Source organism: Calliphora vicina, chromosome 3 (genome assembly GCF_958450345.1).
Source record: "Calliphora vicina chromosome 3, idCalVici1.1, whole genome shotgun sequence".
Classification (NCBI taxonomy): domain Eukaryota; kingdom Metazoa; phylum Arthropoda; class Insecta; order Diptera; family Calliphoridae; genus Calliphora; species Calliphora vicina.
The window spans coordinates 58,274,829-58,295,350 of NC_088782.1; the positions used below are offsets into that span (position 1 = coordinate 58,274,829).

Below are 20,522 nucleotides of genomic sequence, written 5' to 3' on the forward strand. Positions count from 1 at the left end.
ATTAGTATTCTTTAAATAATTTAACTAAAAATTTTAGATTTTCAACTATTTCGTTTATGTTTTATAATTTTTGGATTTTTTTATCCAAATTTATCAATACGAATTCTGTCTCTTTTTATAGAATATTTTCAATCCATAGCATCGCTTGAACTAGTTCTTTCAGCACTGACTTCTGTTTGAAACAGTTTCGCTTGAAATGATTTAAATTATTGGCTTCAGAAACTAATATTTGGTTAAACAAGTAAGTAAGAGCTATATTCGGTTGTGGCGAATCTTATATACCCTTCACCAAAATATACTTCAAAATACAATATTTTTAAATAAACAAAAAAATTTTGGTTTTCCAAATTTGTTTTTTTTATTTTTTTGAAAATTTTTTTTTCCAATTTTTATTTTAATTTTTTTTTTAAATGTTAATTTTTTTTTTAAATTAAAAAAAAAAAAATTTGTTTTCAAAAAAATTCGGGCTAAAAATATTTTTTCCGATTTTGACCCTTCAAAATACAAATTTTAAATATTTTTATCAAAATACAAATTTTAAAAATTTATTTTTTTCCCAAAGTTGTTTTTTTAAATTTTTTGTTTTTTTTTTTAAATTTTAAATTTATTTTTTAAATTTAAAAAAAAAAATTTTGTTTTTAATTTTTTTTTTTTGGTGAAAAAAAAAATTCGGTTTAAAAATATTTTTCTTATATACGTCGTTGCAAATGTCTTCGAAATATCTATCATTAGATATCCATATTGTCTATGTTAATGACTTAGTAATCCAGATATAGCTCAAAAACAGGTCAAAAATCGAGGTTGTTCTGGTTTTTTCCTCATATCTCAGCCATTTGTGGACCGATTTTGCTGATTTAAATAGGAAACTTCTCGAAAGCATGTCTGTCAGAATTATTTGGATTTGGATCCCCAGAAAATTGGTCTTCAGAAAACTGATTTCAACATATAGACAGACAGACAGACGGACATGGTTATCAACCCGAGTCCTGGCTCTTTTTATACAGAATTATCAATCCAAATCAAGGCACCTTTAATGCAGACTTATCAACCAAAATAGTAGCTCCCTTTATATAGACTTATCAACCCGAATCGAGGTTCTTTTAATGCACTTATCAACCCGAATCGAGGCTCTATTTATATAGACTTATCGACCCAAAGCCTGACTCTTTTTATACAGACTTATCAACCCGAATCGTGGCCCTTTTTATACAAACTTATCAACACAAACTTATAAATCTATCTATATATAAATAGATAGATTTATCAAGCCCAATGCTGGCCCTTTTCATACAGACTTATCATGCCGAATCGTGGCACTTTTAATGCAAACTTATCAGGCCGAATCCTCTCTATTTTAATGCAGACTTATCAAGCCGAATCCTGGATCGTTTTATATAGACGTATGAACCCGAATAGTGGCTTTATTTATGCAGACTTATTAACCCGAATCCTGCCTATTTTTATATAGACTTATCAACCAGAATCGTGGCATTTTTTATACAATCTTATCAACACGAATCGAGGTTATTTTAATGCGAACTTATCAACCCGAATCTTGGCTCTTTTTACACAGACATATCAACCCAAATAGTGGCTCTATTCTTATAAACTTATCAACCCGAATCAATGCTCTATTTATATAGACTTATCAACTCTATCGTTTTATACAGAATAATCAATCCGAATCGTGGCTCCTTTTATAAAGACTTTTCAACCCGAATCGAGGCTCTTTTGATGCGGACTTATCAATTCTGCCTCTTTTTATACTGAATTATCAACCCGAATCGTTGACCTTTTTATGCCGACTTTTCATCCCGAGTCGTAGCCATTTTTATACAGACTTATCAACCCCAATCGAGGCTCTTTTAATGCGGACTTATCATCCCAAATCGAGGTTCTATTTATATAGACTTATCAACCCAAATCCTGCGCCTTTTTATACTGACTTATCAACCCGAATCGTGGACCTTTTAACACAGACTTATTAATCCGAATAATGGCTCTATTTATGCAGCCTTATCCTGCCGGTTTTTATACAGACTTATCAACCCGAATCGTGGCTCATTCTGTAGAATATTTTCAATTCGAAATCTGTCTTTTTTATAGAACATTTTCAGTTTGAATCATAGCTTTCGTTATACAGATAACAACTCGAAAATATGATATTATACAGAAACGTTTTTTTTTTATCAATCCGAATAATGTTTCTTTTTATCGAATATTTTCCATTCAAAAGAGCCATTCTTTTTGTACATATTTTTATAAGATATTTTCAATTCAAATCTTGATTTACAAATATAAATCTTGACTCTTTTCATACAGATCAAATCGAAGCTTTTTAGATACATCTGTCGAATCGTTTAATACAGACTTATCTATCGAATCTAGGCTCTTTGATACAGATTTATCAATTGAAAACATGGAGTTATTATACAGATTTATCAAACCAACCCCAACAGTGGCTTTTTGTATGGAATGATTTAATTTTGTATCGTGGCTCTTTTGAGACAGAGTTATTAACCGAATCCTGGTTAATTTTATACAAAATTCCAGTTTCTTTATGACGTCCGTTTCATCATCCATTTAATTCCTTTGCAGAGTTTAATAGTAAGAATTTCTTTTATTTTATTTATTTTTCCAATAACCTAGACTATATACTAGGTTAGACAAGGTTATAAATTTCTACTTAATCAATGAGGTTTTCTATCAGTTTAATTTCTTTTGTTCTCCATACAGACCAGACGTTTTTCAATTGACAAAATATCCCCTGACTAGTCACATACAAATTTGTCTGTAATCAATCATTTAATATTGTCTTTATAGATTGAAATAAAAATAAAAAATAACAAGTATCAAGTTTCCAATACTCTGTAGAATTTTCATAAAAATATATAACACGAGATTTGGGTCATTGTGAGTCAAGGTCATGTCATTGTACAATCTGTATGTCACATACGAGTTAATTAAACCAGACATAAATCCTACTGAAATATTGTTCAACATCTTCATGTTCTCAATTATTATTTTACACACGCTGGCACTAACTAAATATACCCCCTACTCCAGCATAGAGCAGCATACAGTGGGGAAAATTGTGAAAAAAAATTACACAAATCTAGGAATTTTACCATGATATCTGAAAATAATAAATTATTTTTATATAATTTTGTAATCAAATGCCAAAAGGTTAGTTCTGTGATCTGTCTCAGAGTCTTTAAAATGTGTCAATTTATCCCACCATGATAAAGTTATAGGTCCGAGAAACTAATCACGTAACCAGTTCTGTGTTGGTTTTTTAAATTATAGCGGAAAATTCCTCCAGTAATAATAACGTCTGAATACATGTCGAATTTATGGGCAACTTATCTTGAACCGACATGGCTCTCTTTTTCCAAAAAATTAAAATTAAGACAAATTTGTAGCTTACCCTACATTAATACCAGGCTAAGTTTAATTTAATTATATCTTGATTTCATTTTAAATTTTTTTTTACCCTCAGTCCCACTGTGCAGCATCAGTTACTAAATATTACATCATAAAGCCAAGCAAACAAACAAACTCTTCACTAAATACAAACAGAGCAACTCGTACAGTTAAATTGTTGGTAAATTGAAAATAGTCATAAAGACGTGTTCGAAAACTTATGGCTCCGGACTACACTCACTCGAAAACAAACAAACCAACAAACAAACCGTCCACGGAAGCACATACATAAATGCCTGTTAACTGAACATCTGGGAATAAATACTCTGGTATATAGAAAATGAAATGAAAAATAAAACTAAAGGGTAATTGGCACATAAGCCAAGTTAAGACAGAAAAAATAAAACAGAAATGAACTGAATACAGGTCAATTTTGTATGGCGGTTGTTGGTTGGAAAAGCATCAGGTAAATTGAAATAAAAGAACAAGGAAAATCCATTCAATAATCATTTAAAAGTGGTCATAGAAATGGTTATTTATACTCGCTGAAAGGTAGGAAAATTTAAATTAAGGATGATATATGAGAGAAGGAAGGTCTAGACTTTAAACCAAATAATGGGAATTTAATTATTTTAAGAAAATATATTCTACTCTTAGCTGTCTTTCATAAAACACAAGACATTGGATGTTTAAGTTTCATATTTTATAGCCATCTAAAAAGTATAATTAATTAATTGCTTCATCACTTTGGGACTGCTACTTAACATTTCATAAAAACCAAATTTTAAAAATTTCCATATTTTCCTTAACCCTTAATATTTCCAGTTATGTAATTGGTATCAGCGGTCCAAATTGACCCCATTGAAGAAATGAAATATTTACAGTTTTAAACATAATTTTTAATTTTTTTTTTTATATTTTAAATTAAACAAAATTTTCTTATACAGAAATAAAAATTTTATTAATTCATTTTGTATATAACATAACTTTTTTCTTATATAAATAGTAGCCTTTTGTTTTTAAGTATTTTTTTTTAATGTTGGGCTCCATATTAACCTCACGATACCAGTTAAGGGTTAAAAACTCAAACTTCCCCTGATATGTGTAATTTTTCCTCATAAGTTTTTAAACAAACAAAAAAGAAACAATTTCTATATCTAAATTCTTAACATTTATCTTGTTCCACAAACAAAGAATTTAAAATTCTTTTGTTTTAACTACAAAAAGGCATTTTTTCATTTGCTTTGGAAATTGTTTCAAATTTACTAAAAGCTAAAAACAAAAAATAAAATAGCAACAAATATTTACACTTTTGTAGCTTTACAACAACTAATTGTCTTTAAATCATTGAGATGATCAAAAAAGAAAGAAAATACATAAATTTGTTTATATATTTTTTCATTTAACTTTTTTAATTTATGAAACAATAAACAAAAAAAAAACTCGTATAAAAGACAAACGTTGATAGTGATGAAGACGATGCTGGTGAAGAAGAGTCAACACTGAACACAATGGAATGAATATAAATACTCGTGTGTGTCTATGAGTGGAAATGTTTTACCACTTTGCACTTTTACTCTTTTTCCCTCACGCAACCCCCCCTCGCAAAAGACACCCGCAACATTTATTCATAAATAAAACAAATTTGAACTTTAAAATTGTATAATAATGACTGCAAAAATAAAACAAAAAAAATAAAAATAGCAACAACGAAACATATAAACAAAAATGGTTTACCAATGAATGTGGTTGAAAAGAAGAGTGGAGAGGGCAGATGAGATGATCAAATTTGATGTAAACTAAAATATGTGTGGAAAAGAGTACACAGCGATACACTCAAGCAGTAAATGTTAGTTAATTAGCATTTGAGTTGAACTTTCTGTCTTCGAATTATAAACAAAATATTGTGGACAATACATATATTATTAGTCTGATCTAAACATTACCCCCTGTCTATACCTGATAAATTTTTATCATGATAAACGTCAAAATCGTTGTCATGATAAAAAATTATCCAGTATAGTCTCCATTTATTGGCAGGGACCCGAAATAACTGTTATTTTTTTTTAATAAGCAATTGGTTATAGAAAAAATAACTGGAAAAAAATAGGTCTCGTAATAACAATTATAAATAACTCCAAAAAATTTTAGTCTATAATAACCATTATGAAAAATTTTAATTTTTTTATGTCTTTGATAACCATTATGAAAGATTTTTATTTTGTTTGGTCTTTAATAATCATTATGAAAGATTTTTATTTATTTCGGTCTCTGATAACCATTATGAAAGATTTTTATTTTTGTTGGTCTTCAATAACCATTATGAATGAATTTTATTTTTTTGGTCTTTGATAACCATTATAAAAAAATTTTAGTTTTTTGGTCTTCGATAGACTACAGCCATTGCAAATATTTATACACTACACCACCATAGTGATATAGCGCATAGTGCCCCAAGGACGAAGTCTATTGATTTTGGTTAGAATCGGTCTATTATTTCTCCTAGCCCCCATACGATTGTCCTATCTGAAAATAGATAATCCCTCATAAATATCTTAGTTATATAGATATTCAAACCAAGTTCAGCACAAATAACTTTTATGTAAGTCGAACTCTCACTACTAAATTTTGTGACGATTGGTCCATAATTAGTCATAGCTCCAATACAAGGCCCACTTCCGAAAACTATTTTAACGAGTATAGGTTTCTTAAAAAAGTTGGTATTTAAATAAAATTTAGCACAAATAAGTTTCATATATACAGAAGACATGTCACTTAATTTTATGCCGATTGGTCCATAATTAGTCATAGCTCGCACATATTGCACATTTTAAAAGAAAACTTTATAATCATAAATATTCTTGATTCTTATTAAATCCTGAACCGATTTATCTTTCTCTGTCTATTTTAAAATACAAGAAAAACAGATCCATGCGATCAAAAAGCTTTGTTGGCACTCATAATGTTTACGGAAGACCAAAAAAAATAAAAATCTTTTATAATAGTTATCAAAGACCTAAAAAATAAAAATATTTTATAATGGTTATTGAAGACCAAAAAAAATAAAAATCTTTTATAATAGTTATCAAAGACCTAAAAAAATAAAAATCTTTCATAATGGTTATTGAAGACCAAATAAAATAAAAATCGTTTATAATGGTTATCAAAGACCAAAATAATATTGGTTATTTTTAACTGTTATTCAGAGACCATTTTTAAAAAATTCTTGATAAACAATTATTTCAGGATTTTTTCCAATATTGGTTATAACAGTTATGTCCCTGTTTATTAGTATTATTGCTTCGTTATGACAAAATTGTTAGTGCTTTGCACAGACAACTTTGTCTTGACAACAAACGTCATTAATTGTTATAATAAATATTTGTCAAGTATAGACAGGGGGCTAAGAATTTTTTGAAGTACGATTTTTAAATAAAAAATGTCTCGATAACAACAATTTTCTTTAAAAATTTTATCCATAATAGAAATATTCTACGGAAATTGAATCGATAGCAAATTTCTATAGAATATTTAACGATTACAAAATTTTAATATAAATAAAACTTTAATTTACTATAGAAAACTTATCGATAACTTTGATTTTTTATAGAAAAGTTATCGATAACTTTGAATTACTAAAGAAAAGTTATTGATAACTTTAGATTTATATAGAAAAGTTATTAATAACTTGAGTTTTCGATAGGAAAGTTATTTTTGATAGGCAAATTATCGATAACTTTGAAATTCTATAAAAAAGTAATCGATAACTTTTATTTTCTACAGAAAAGTTATCGATAACTTTGAATTACTAATGAAAAGATACCCATAACTTTAAATTTCTATAGAAAAGTTATCAATAACATGAATTTTCGATAGGAAAGCTGTCGATAACTTTGATTTTCTGTACAAAACTTATCGATAACTTTGATTTTGTATAGAAAAGAAATCGATAACTTTGATTTTGTATAGACAAATTATTTATAATAATGATTTTCTATAGAAAAGTTATCGATAATTTTATTTTTTTTAGAAAAGCTATCGATTACTTAACACTTTTTGATGAATTTGATTTTCGAAAATGTTGAATTTTGTTCCAACAATGCGTCATATGCGGGAAGTTTTGATTTACTTCTTTAATTTGAAAAAAAGTGCCTATTGCTAACCTATTGCGACGTGCGAAATATGGTTTATTCTGTTTAGAAGTGGTGATTTTGACACTGAAGACACAGATCGCCCAGGGCAGCCAAACAAGTTTGAAGGCCAAGAATTGGAGACATTACTCCATGATGATTGTTGTCAAACTTCAAAATCATTGGGAGCTACTAAATCAGCAATTTCAAAACGTTTGCAAGCAGCAGGATACATTCAAAAGCAGGGAAATTGGATACCATACGAAGCTGAGAGACCTTGAATGTCTTTTCTGAAATGCTGCCTGAATGCTATAAAAGAAAACCATTTTTGCACCGCATCATTACTTGAGATGAGAAATGGATCCATTACGATAACCCGAAGCGTAAGAGATCGTATGTGAAGCCGGGTGAACCTGCCGAAGCGACACTAAAGCCAAATATCCATGGCGCTAAGGTAATGCTCTGTATTTTGTGGAAACAAAAAGGTCATATCTATTATGAGCTGCTGAAATCTGGCCAGACCATCACAGGGAACCTGCACTCAACAGATTCGTTGAGCATTTGCCAAAAACGCATAGAATATGCCGCCAGACATGAAATGGTAACATTGCAATACCTGTTAAAAATTATTTATAATGAAGTGGTTGGGGTATTTTGCCTCGACCGACTACAATTTATTTTGATCGATGCAGAACGCTCTCTCTGGGATACTCTACACTTTGGAACAGAGTATCCGATATTGGCTTGATCCGTTCTTGGCCTCCAAATGGGGTCATAAATTTATATTGTACAAATGTTTCAAATTAAAAACTAAAAATTTAAAAAATCGATTTTTAAAAGAAGGTTTATTGAAAACCATGCTTTCTAAAAGAAAATTAATCGATAGCTTTTATTTTCTACAAAATATTTATCGGTAACTTGGATTATCAATAAAAATGTTTTTGATAACTTCGATTTTATATTGAAATGTTATCGATAACTTTGTTCTTCTATAAATAAATGTATCAATAAATTTGGTTTAATTTTTATACCGTACACCACCATAGTGGGGAGGGTATTATGCGTTTGTGCAGATGTTTGTAACGCCCAAAAATATTAGTCTAACAACCACCTTAAAGTATACCGATCGACTTAGAATCACTTTCTGAGTCGATTAAACGATGTCCGTCCGTCCGTCTGGCTGGCTGGCTGTCCATGTAAACCTTGTGCGCAGAGTACAGGTCGCAATTTTGAAGATATTTCGATCAAATTTGGTACATATTATTTTATCGGCCCACGGACTAAGCCTAAACTGGATGAAATCGGTCCATTATTTCACCTAGCCCCCATACAAATGTCCTCTCGAAATTGGACTTTATCGGTCATAGATGTTTAATTTATATATGTATCTCCACAAATTTCGCTTCAAATAAGTTTTATATATACAAAATTCATGTCACCAAATTTTGTTACGATCGGTCCATAATTGGTCATAGCTCCCATATAGACCCGCTTCCGAAAATCACTTTAACGTGCATAAATCGCTTAAAAATTTGGGTATACACTTAAAATTTAACATACAGTGGTGGCCAGGAATTTAAGACAAAAATTGTTTGCTAAATTCTACGTGATTGTCAATTATTTTTTCAAATATTTCCACAAATATGTATGCACGAGGACTGTTTCAACACACAAGTGTGTTTTACTGGACTGTGTCAATTCATACATATTCATCACGAACACATAAAATTTTTCTACAACTTGACCAACAAAATTTTTTTTAAATAAACATATTTTATTACATTTATCTCATTATATTTTTATTATTATAAAATATTCGGACCAAATTTCGTATTTTTAGTTCCATTAGTTTCGGTCATATCATGTTATTAACAGCGGATGTTCGCTGAGGTGGGTCAACGTATTTCCACATATCTTTGTCCATATATGTTCTACCGATTTTTCCAAACATTTTTCAGAAACTAGAAACATTAATAATAAATTGCATACCCTTAGAGGTCCTTTCATTTTTGCTCTATCGCACTTAAAATTCAGTTGATGAAAAAAATTCAAGTATTTGTCTTAAATTGGTGGCCACCACTGTAGTTAACTTTAATATACTAGAAATAAATCACACGATCTAATTTCATGGTGATCGGTCCATAATTGGTCATAGCTCCCATATAAGGCCCACTTCCAAAAATCACTCAAAAATATAAATTATTGAAATTTTTAAATAAAAATGTTTTTGGTCTTTTACTAAGTGTAGGGTATTATATGGTCGGGCTTGACCGGTCATACTTTCTTACTTGTTTTTTTTAAATTTTACGATAAATATGTTTTTCTCTAGAATACTTATTGAAAACTCTGATTTGCTATAGACTATTCACCGAATACTTAAATTTTCCGAAGAAAAGTTTTCGATGACTTTGATTTTCCACAGAAAAGTTATTGATAACATTGATTTTCTATAAAAAAGATACCGATAATGTTGATTTTCCATAGAAAAGTTATCGAAAACTTTGATTTTCTATAAAACAGTTATCTATGACTTTGATTTTCTATAGAAAAGTTATCAATAACTTTGATTTTCTATTAAAAAGTTATCGATAACTTTGATTTTCTACATAATTGTTATCGATAACATTGATTTTCTACAAAACAATTATCGATAACTTTGATTATCAATAGAAAAGTTATCGATAACTTTGTTTTTCTATACAAAAGTTATCGATAACTTTGATTTTCTATAAAACAGTTATCGATTACTTTGATTTTCTATATAAAAGTTATCGACAACATTGATATTTACAGAAAATATCGATAAATTTTCCTTTTTTTCGATATCTTTGATTTAATACATAAAATATATCGATAAATTTTATTTGCTATCGAAAAATAATTGATTACTTTGATTTCTTAGAGAAAAATTTATCGATTTCTAAAGCAAAGTTATCGATAACTTGGATTTTCTACAGAAAAGTTATCGATAATTTAGTTTTTCTATAAAAAAAAGTTATCAATAAATTAGTTTTTATAAAAAGTTTAACGATAAATATGGTTTTCTCCAGAAAAGTTATCGATAACACTGATTTCTGACTAGTTATTGATTATTTAAATTTTCCGAAGAAAAATTTTCGATGACTTTGATTTGAACTAGAAAAGTTATTGATGACTTTGATTTTCGATAACATTGATTTTAACTAGAAAAGTTATCGATAACATTAATTTTCTACAAAACAGTTATCGATAACTTTGATTTTCTATGAAAAAGTTATCGATAACTTGGATTTCTACAGAAAATTTATCGAAATTTGCTAATAAAATTTTAACGATACTTATTATTGATTTTTTTTATGTGAGTGTTCCCATGCAGAAAAACTTTGTTTGCCGGTATAAAATCTTTACCACATTTCTATATCACTCTCGTACTATGTATTTATGTGTATTTGTATGTGGTTTTACTCTTATTTTGGCAGTTGGTTGTTTGAATTAAAAACCAAAAAATAAATATCTATGTACATAAATAAATACATTTATACATATGAACATACAGACGTACAAATATTTTAGTTTTTGTCAAAATATGTATCTAGTTTGTTGATGACAGAGACAAGCAGACAAACCAGCAAAAAAAATGAAAAAATGAAAAAAACAATAACAAATAATAAAACTTAGTAGGATGCACTATGGTCCCCATGGAAACAGAAACCAACGACGACAACACACAATGACAATGACGATGTTTTATGTGGTTGATGATGAATTTGTTTGGTAATTCATAAATTCATATGAGCACATACAAACAGACAATACAACAAAACAGAAGATAGTATTTAAAATTCAAATTAATTTACATGTACTCGTATGTAAAGTTTTTCACAAAAACAAAAATTAAATCATACATCAACTACTGGAAACGAAAACTAAACAAAACACCACCGTTCATTCAAACAAATCACTCTCATGAAACAAGCAGCCAACCAGCCAGCCAGCCATCCCATTCCATCCATCTAAATAACCAACCATTCCACTATTATCAACTAACTATCAACAAGAGCCAGTCAGTCATTCATACATTCAGACACTGGCGCATACAATTTTCAGTATAAACTGAAACTCGAACGCGTTAACAACACTTCCTCCGATAGAGAAGAGACCCACCACCACTGCACTGTTAGAATTTGACCAGTTTGTGTTTAAAATAACTAAATAAACGCGGATTTCAAATCAAATTTTCTATTGTTTTTGTGTGTGAGTGTGTGTATTTTACTCTATTTTAGTAAATCATTTGTTTGGCTCAAATAAACGTTTGGCCAAGTTAAGAACTGCAGTTGTTTTGCTGCTCAACCGGCATTTATTAATTTCGCTGTATTGTTCTTCTTTACCAATTAAATCACTTATGGAGCATAGTGTTTAATAATAAAATTCCATTTTTAAAAATAATGTTTTGTTTGAAAAACATATGTTGTTAAAAAAGTAAATTGTTTTAACAATAATAATTATTATTGTTTTTAACATGATTTGTGAAAAATAATTGAGAAAAAAACCACATCAAAAAATCTTCGTAGTTGACTTTTATTAAAAAAATAATTTGTTAAATTAACATTTGTTTGTTCATAAACACAAATGAATAAATATTTAATTAATAATTATATTATAGTGTGTTTTTGTCATAAAATGTCATACATTTAGACATTTTAATTTAATTCTTGTCCACTTCTGTTTTTTTTTTTTTTTTTGTGTGTAAATGAAACCAGAAATTTTTATTAAACTGGGTTAAACATGTACAATTCTTAATGAAACAAGTTTAAAAGAAGAAATAAAAAATGAATAAAAATTTTCCAGTTTTCCTTTCTAGAATTAAAGTGAAATCGTTGTAAAAAGTGTAATAAATTAAATACTTGAGGTCAATTAGATTTGGTGCTGGTAGGAACTGCACTGTGATATAAGAATAAATAAAATGCTGGTTAATGCTATAAACTGGTAAGGATTTATTTCAATTATTTTTAATTAATTTACTCTCAATATAAGTATAAATTAATTAAAGACTATAAAATATTAAGAGAAAAACTGAAATAAAACAAATAAAATTGTGAACTCTTAATTCTTCCTCTATTAATATATTAAGTTTCGTACAGAACGGACTAGTATGTAGTTCAAAAGTACATTATTAATTAGTAGTACTAGTGACAGCAAAAACATCTTAAGTGCAAAATAACAAGTAATTTTATAGGAGAAGCATTTTTGTAATTGCTAAAATTTTTTTATTCAATGTAATTTTTTTGCTATAAAATTGTGTAAACGATCTTAAACTATCGATTGGAATTAACAAAACGAACATCAAGTATTGATGGATCGCTGCTAGGGATCAATATATGGGGTGTATGACTTAAAATTGCGGGTATTTTTAAAATTTTTAGCTTTTATTTTGAAACATTTGAACAATATAAATTTATTCAATGTATTGGCCATTGTTAGTTATGAACTTTTCTTATCTTTCTGGCAACACATGGATTCCGAGCTAAAAGAACTGCTTATCTCTTGAGGCCAAGAACGAATCAAGCCAATATCGGATACTCTGTTCCAAAGTGATGCGTATCCCAGAGAGAGCGTTCTGCATCGATCGCAACAGATAGTAGTCTGGCGGGGGATAGTTTTGACTATAATGAAACTTTCCAACCACTTCATTCTAAATACATTTTAACAGATATTGCAACATGTGACAAATCAGTACTTCAAACAAATCAGTTGCGATCAGTACAGGTTTCATGTGTGGTCTGGCCAAATTTCAGCAGCTCATAATAGATAAGACCCTTTTGTTCCCAACAAATACAGAGCATTACCTTAGCGCCATGTTTATTTGTTTTTGGTATCGATTCTTATGCTTCGGGTTATCGCAATGGATCCATTTTTCATCGCAAGTGCAAAAATGATTTTCTTTTATAGCTTTTAAAAACATCATTTCGGACAAGCAAAATAATCTTTCAAGGTCTCTCGACTTCAATTCGTATGGTACTTAATTTCCCTGATTTTGGATGAATCCTGCTGCTTGCAAACGTTTTGAAATTGCTGCTTGAGTAGCTCCCAATGATTTTGCAAGCTCTTGTTGAGTTTGACAACACTCTTCATGGAGTAATTCTAGGTCTTTTGGCAGGCCTGGGCGATCTCGATCTTCCGTTTCAAAATCACAAATTTTTTATTTATTTTTTAAACAAACACAAACTGCCAAGCGTTTTGCTTGTCTGTAGATACGCCTCTGGCGGAATCGAAAGCTCAACTCCCAGGTTGAAAGTCCAGCACACTTCGTCTTGTCTATAGAGGCACTCTTACCCTTAATTCCGAACCGAACAAACTATATCTCGCACATTCAAACCAATGGAAAAATGGAATCAATCGGTGTGGTTTAGCGGCACTTTTTCTTGTCAAATTAAAGAAGTAAAGCAAAACTTCCCGCATCTGACGTTCTGTTGGCACAAGATTCAAAATATCTGTTGTAAATCTCGCGTTTGTATCGATTATCGTTAATCGATAGTCACTACTCAGGAGTGTAATATCTGTATCGTCGATGAACTTCTACTTATCCTTCTATAGTCCTACACAGTTTTGTTTTTTATATAAAATATCACTTGTTTAACTATACATATCTTGTTTAACCTTTAATGTCAGATCTTTAAATAGTCCAGTTTAATTTTCAATCACAGGTTTTTATATATAACATATTACACTTAAATTTCCACGCGCATTTCACGTCTCCATTAATTTTTCAACAGTGTATCAGCATCGAGTCGGAATTTATCCAGTTTTAACAAGTCAAAACCATGGTATAGGTATACACAAATTGACCGTCTATGCACAGTGAAGAGCCGCATCCTATACGAGGTACCTCTGTCCTAAGTGTACAGGTGTGGTTCACCGATGGTTCCATTTTAGGTGCTAATTTTAAATAGGGTATTCCATTGCCCATCAATATTTCAAAGAAATGTTTGAGAAGGAAATTGAGGGTTGTTAGGATTTTTGTTATGTCAGATAGCCAGGAGGCAATTAATTCCTTATCTTCCAATGAAGTTCGGGTTGGGTGCCCCGATAGACTACACGATAGTGTGCTGGACTATCAATCCAAGGGTTGCGGGTTCGATTCCTGCCAGAGACTCTGGGTGTTTCTGCAGACAAGCAAAACGCTTCGCAGTTTGAGTTTTGTTTAAAAAAAAAGTAAGATTAGATCATAAGATCTACCCGAGAACGAAGTTTGGCTAGATATTGATGGCCGGTGCGCTTTCATAAGACCTGAAACTTTCTATGGCATACCGCGAAGATACGCCATGGAAAGAAGTCGTTTTTGTGTTGAATTTGCCCAACTTTATCTGGTCTCAGGCAGTCCAAACGATTCATTACTAGAAGATCCCAGAAGTTGCTATCGTAAGTGAGACTACTTACACCATTATTTACCGGTCATTTTGGGAAAAAACAATGCACAATGATACCACCGAACACGTTCTTTGTGACTGTCTAAATGCGAAAAGGCTCGGAAGAGACTTAATGGGCCCTAGTAAAATGTTTGTTCTTTCATCCAACAGAATAATTGGCTTCATACGTAGCCTTAAGATGTCATGATGCAGTTTAGGACTGCACAAAAGTTTTGGAAAATTATCTCTCAATCTCAAAAATTTCGTAATCTTCATCTGCGCTGTAGAGTGCCTGAGAAGAAGGTAAAGGGATGTTAGAATTATTGCGATGTTATTATAGTATAAAGTTATGTCGATATTAAGAGTCTCGATGTATATTTTGGGACTAGAAGCTTTGTTTACTAACTCCTAAGACCCGTTTATATACCAAATCCCGAACTTCTCACAACATTTTTTAAAACAATCCGAATGTCGGTACATATTATAATTAACGAACTCCCAGTTATATCTCAGTGGAATGATTGTAGTAGTCAATCTGCTAGTGGCTAAGCCACGAGAGAAGCATAACCGTTTACTCCTCCACATTTTACTATGATAGCTCTTTTCTTCAAATTAGCAAGTCTTTATCTCGTCTAGTTTCAGTTCCAATTACAGGTCTTTACATTGTCTAGTTTAAGCTTCAATCTTTATAACTTGGTTCCTTTTGATATCAGCAAAGATTTCCTCTCAAGTTTAGGAGGACTAAAGTTAAGTACTCTTCTCTTCAAAAAAAAACTTAATTCTCATGCCCAGAACCTCTGATTCCTTAATATTTAAGGTCTATGGTAACACTAAACTCAGAGATTGTCACAAGATTCCGATTAAGAGTATCATTCATTTTCTGTACCATTTCGAACAAGTTTGGACTATAGCTGAACGGATATGTATGGCAAATTTCGCTGTCATTAGCAAAACCATAAACTTGAAAGATCGACAAATAGCAAATAGAGCTTATTATTCTTCAGTTATACTTTGAAATTAACATGCCTCAAAAGTCTACTCAATGACCTACAATGTAGTACAAATTTAAATTCAATATTGTACCTCTTTTCTACTTCCCACACACTAAGTATTTTCCTTGCAGAAAAAATTTGTTGAATTAGTAAAAGCCATCCTTCCAAATGATGGTTCAACAATGTCAACAAAAAAATATGTTTCCAACTATAATATACGAGAGAGAGAAAAACCATTTAATTTAATATTATTTTTTTTTGTAGCTGCCACAAGTCTTGAAACACGTACTCAATTATAATAATGTCAGTTTAATTTGAATTACAGTTACTGACATTGAATATCTGTTATTCAATCGCTAATTTCTGTGTTACATTTATTACCAACGTGATTAGTAAATTCCGTAAAAAAAACACATTTTAAACTAAATTGAACTTTTTTTTCAACTTTTATTTAATAGTTTTAAAAGTTTTAAAAGTTTTAATACATACTTAGTTAAAAATAATCCAGTAATTGCTTTAAATTAATGTCTTGCACAACTTGCATACGTTTCTTCATTAATTTCAAATTAGTTTTATGCTTGAATTAAACAAATTTTCTATATAATGAAAATAAACTTGAATGGAAAAATAATTATAATAACTGAACATATAAAAATTAGCAAAATTTCCATGAGCAAATATTTAAGGTGTGAAATTGCTCAGGCATTAATAATTTTAGATTTTATTTTTTATATATTTTAGGTGTTTTTTTTTATTTTCATATTTTGTTTTTAGTATAATGAATAAAAGATTTGTGTTTTCAAAACATTTTACAATGAAAAGAAGAAAATATAACCCAGTAGGAATTGTTTGCTAGAGCTCACATAAAACAGCTTTGTGAACTCCTTGATTTAATCATGTTCTTGGTGATGATCATGATGATCATCTCATACATTTGATCAAATTTGTCACTACTTAGTACTGTTGGAATTCGTCCAGCTAACGTCTTGCTAAATATATAAGAAAGTCAAGTGTTGTCTTGAAACATTTCTGCAACAATGTGGACTACAAAATAAACTTAAGTTTTATTATAGAGTCTTCGCAGTCTCTTTGGGGTTATTGTAAATTTCCCACTGGGTTTTCTAATAAATTAGATTAAAATTCAAATTTGTAGTTCATTATACAAAAAGTTAAGTTAATTTTATTATAAATTTAATGCAAAATCCATACAATGTTAATGGCTCAATAAGCAAAATACTCGTAAATCAAAAAAACAAAACACAAAAAAGTATTTATTAAGTGCATTTAATTTATAATTAAATGATTATGGCCTAATGCATTTTAATAGTTTTAAACGTTTTTATTATTATAATTTTCTCGTTTTGTTTTTTTTTTTGCCACCAATAATTTAATGCAATTTATTCGAATATGATTTTATTTAACTGTAACGCTCAAATTAAATTATTAAGGGGTGGCGGAATTTGAAAAAATATTCAATGGATTTGCTGAGGATTTAATATTAAAGATAAACTGGTAAGAATAAATTTCTGAACAAAATTGTCCAAAACATTTCCATATTTAGATAACACACAAGCCTTACTTTATACTTTAAAGTTGGGTGAGTGATCTGTACTGGCAGAAACTTAAGTTTTCATCTATCGAAGACGAACGATCGCATGAGGATAATTTGATTATTTTACAACGAGAACCAGTGGAATATAAAGTGTTCAATAATCTCGCTCTAGTTATCATCTCCGAAGCTTTCTCAGAAATAGTTGTAGTCAACATTCATAACAACAGGGAAGGTATGATCCATCCACATATTCTGAACTATCGGTACTCAATAACAGTATGCTACATCAAAAATATGCAGGGGTTCTCATATTGCGATTCTGTTGGAGTCCATAGAGCTATTTTTGAACTCTTATAGTTCTTCAATTCAACTTCAATCTATGGTCTTTATTTAGTCTAATTTTAGCTTCAATTGCAGGTCATTATAAAGTATAGTTTTATTAAATCGCAGGTATTTATATAGACAAGTTTAAACTTCAATATCTGGTCTTTATATAGTAAGGAGTGTGATCAAAAAAATCGTAATATACATAGATGTTAACAAAAAAGAAACCACGATACAGGTAGTCCGAAAAGGAATTCGATCTCCATTTAAAATCTACCACACTTTTGGACACCTTTTTTGTGCTCTTCAAATCTCTTTTAACAAGAGCCCAATATCTCTCCACTGGCCTTAGCTCCAGGCAATTTGAAGGATTTGCCTCTCTTGGTACAAATACCATATTATTGTTCTTGTACCACTCAAAACCTTGCTTACCATAGTGACAGGATGGAAAATCAGGCCAAAAATAAGTGGACACTTTAAGAAGTCTTATAAATGGAACCATTCTATTTTTCAAACATTCCTTGATGTAAATTTCGGTATTTATAGAGCACTTTATAACAAATATTTGGCTTCTTTTGCCGCAACTGCATATTGCTTGCCATGCCAAGAATTTTTTTGGAAAAATTGGGCCCTAAAATTGTCTACAACATACCCTCGGGCCATTAAAATATTGACCCGAAAGCTGCGAAAAATGTTCCATTATGCAGCAGGTATATTTTGATACCCTTCACCTTTGTGAGAAGGATATATAAGTTTGTCATTCCGTTTGTAATTTCCATAATATAATTTTCCGACCATATAAAGTATCTATATTATGTATCCTTATAGATAGCGGAGTCGATTAAGCCATGTCCGTCTGTCTGTCTGTTGAAATCAACTTTCCGAAGCCCCCAAATAAAATACATACACGATTCATACATCAATATCTCCGGAATTCTTCCGGCTTGGTTGCTATTTAAAATCGGTCCACAAATGGCTGAGATATAAGGAAAAAACCAGGACAACCTCGATTTTTGACGTATATCTGGATTACTAAGTCATTAATATAGCCAATATGGATATCTAATGATAGATACTTTAAAGACCATTGCAACGACGTATATAAGACCATAGTAAGTTGGACCTACAATGGGTGAATATCGGAAAAAAAATTGTTAACCCGAATTTTTTTTTCACCAAAAGATTTTTTTCGCTTAATATTAAAAAAAAATTGAAAAAACAAAAAAAAAATTTTTAAAAATTTAAAAAAAACAATTCCAAAATTTTTTTTTAAAAAAATTAAAAAATTACTTTGGAAAAAAAATTTTTGTTTACCTAAAAATTTTTATTTTGAATTATAATTTGGTGAAGGGTATGTAAGATTCGGCACAGCCGAATATAGCAATCTACTTGTTTTTAATAAAATTTGACTTCAATTTCTGTGCTCTGCCTTTGGCCTCCAAATTTTTAGCTGTTAGGAACTTTTTGAGCCTTGTTTGTTTTTAAACCTGCATTGGCTTTAACTTTTCGTACCAAATAGTCCGAGTACTGACCTAACCGGACTGCTTTCCTACCGGATGTGTTGCGAGCTCTTTTGAAAATACTTTCTATTTATTGGCTTTAGAAACATCATGTAGACCATTAATTCTACCTGAACCAGGTTTTCTATCAACGGACAAGTTCTCCCGCTACTGTTTAATAACATTGGAAAGAGTTTGATGGCAGACCTTTGATTGTTCGGACAAATTTTTGTAGGACCAAGTTCGGTTTTGTTAAAAATATTTAATAATTTTAGTACGTACTTTTTTCTGGTCACTCATTTTAATCAGATTAACAACAAATTAATATAATAGACATTAAACGTAATAACTGAAATGCTTTTCAAAGGGAACTCGATCAAAAAAAAAAAAAAAAAAAATAAAATAATACTTGGGTTAAAAGTTTTAATGAAAAACATGTGTTAAGGTTTTTTTGACGTCACTCCTTAGTTTAAACTTAAATCTCTGGTCCTTATATAGTTTAATTTAAGCTTCAATAGCAGGGGTTTATATAGCCTATATATATAATCTTGTTTAAACTTCAATCGTAGATCTAGATTAAGTTTCAATCGCAAGCCTTTATATAGTATATTTTAAGCTTCAATCACAGGTATTTTTATAGTATAGTTTCAGCTTCAATAGTAGATCTTAATATAGTCTAGTTTAAGCTTTAATCGAAGGTCTTTATATAGGCTAGTTTAAGATTCAATCGCATGTCTAGTTTAAGCTTCAATCGCAGATCTTAATATAATCTAGATTAAGTTTTAATCGCAGGCCGTTATATAGTCTAATTTAAGCTTTAATCGTAGATCTTAATATAATCTGGATTAAGTTTCAATCGCAAGCCTTTATATAGTCAAGTGTAAGCTTCAATCACAGGTCTTTACATGGTTTAGTTTAGGCTTCAATCGCAGGACTTTATATAGTCTAGTTTAAGCTTCATTCTCAGTTCTTTATATTATTTTTGTTTAAGCTTCAATCACAGGTCTATATGTGGTCTAGTTTAAGCTTCAATCACAAGTCTTAATATGGTCTAATTTTACCCTCTAACCCGCAAACTTTAAAAAGCTAAAAAAAAAGTTGTCGAATAATTTTATTTAAGGGTAATTATGACCCAATAAACTCAGAAAGGCCATCAGAAACTAATTTGCAAATTAAGTTTAGGAACCAGGTGCAAAAAGGTGAAGAGTGCCTCAGGG

At 30.1% G+C, this 20,522-nt stretch overlaps 2 protein-coding genes across 4 annotated transcripts in view; one reads left to right on the top strand and one right to left on the bottom strand.

Moving 5' to 3' along the window:
- MCU (mitochondrial calcium uniporter) overlaps nucleotides 1–20,522 on the bottom strand; it is a 311,390-nt gene that overhangs the window by 127,896 nt on the left and 162,972 nt on the right. The window lies entirely within an intron of this gene.
- Nucleotides 3,846–20,522, top strand: part of jv (javelin) — an 80,481-nt gene continuing 63,804 nt past the window's right edge. The window contains exon 1 of the mRNA XM_065506410.1: nucleotides 3,846–3,889. Coding sequence (XP_065362482.1) covers nucleotides 3,861–3,889 — 29 coding nt within the window. The 5' untranslated portion in view covers nucleotides 3,846–3,860. The remainder of the gene's footprint in view (nucleotides 3,890–20,522) is intronic.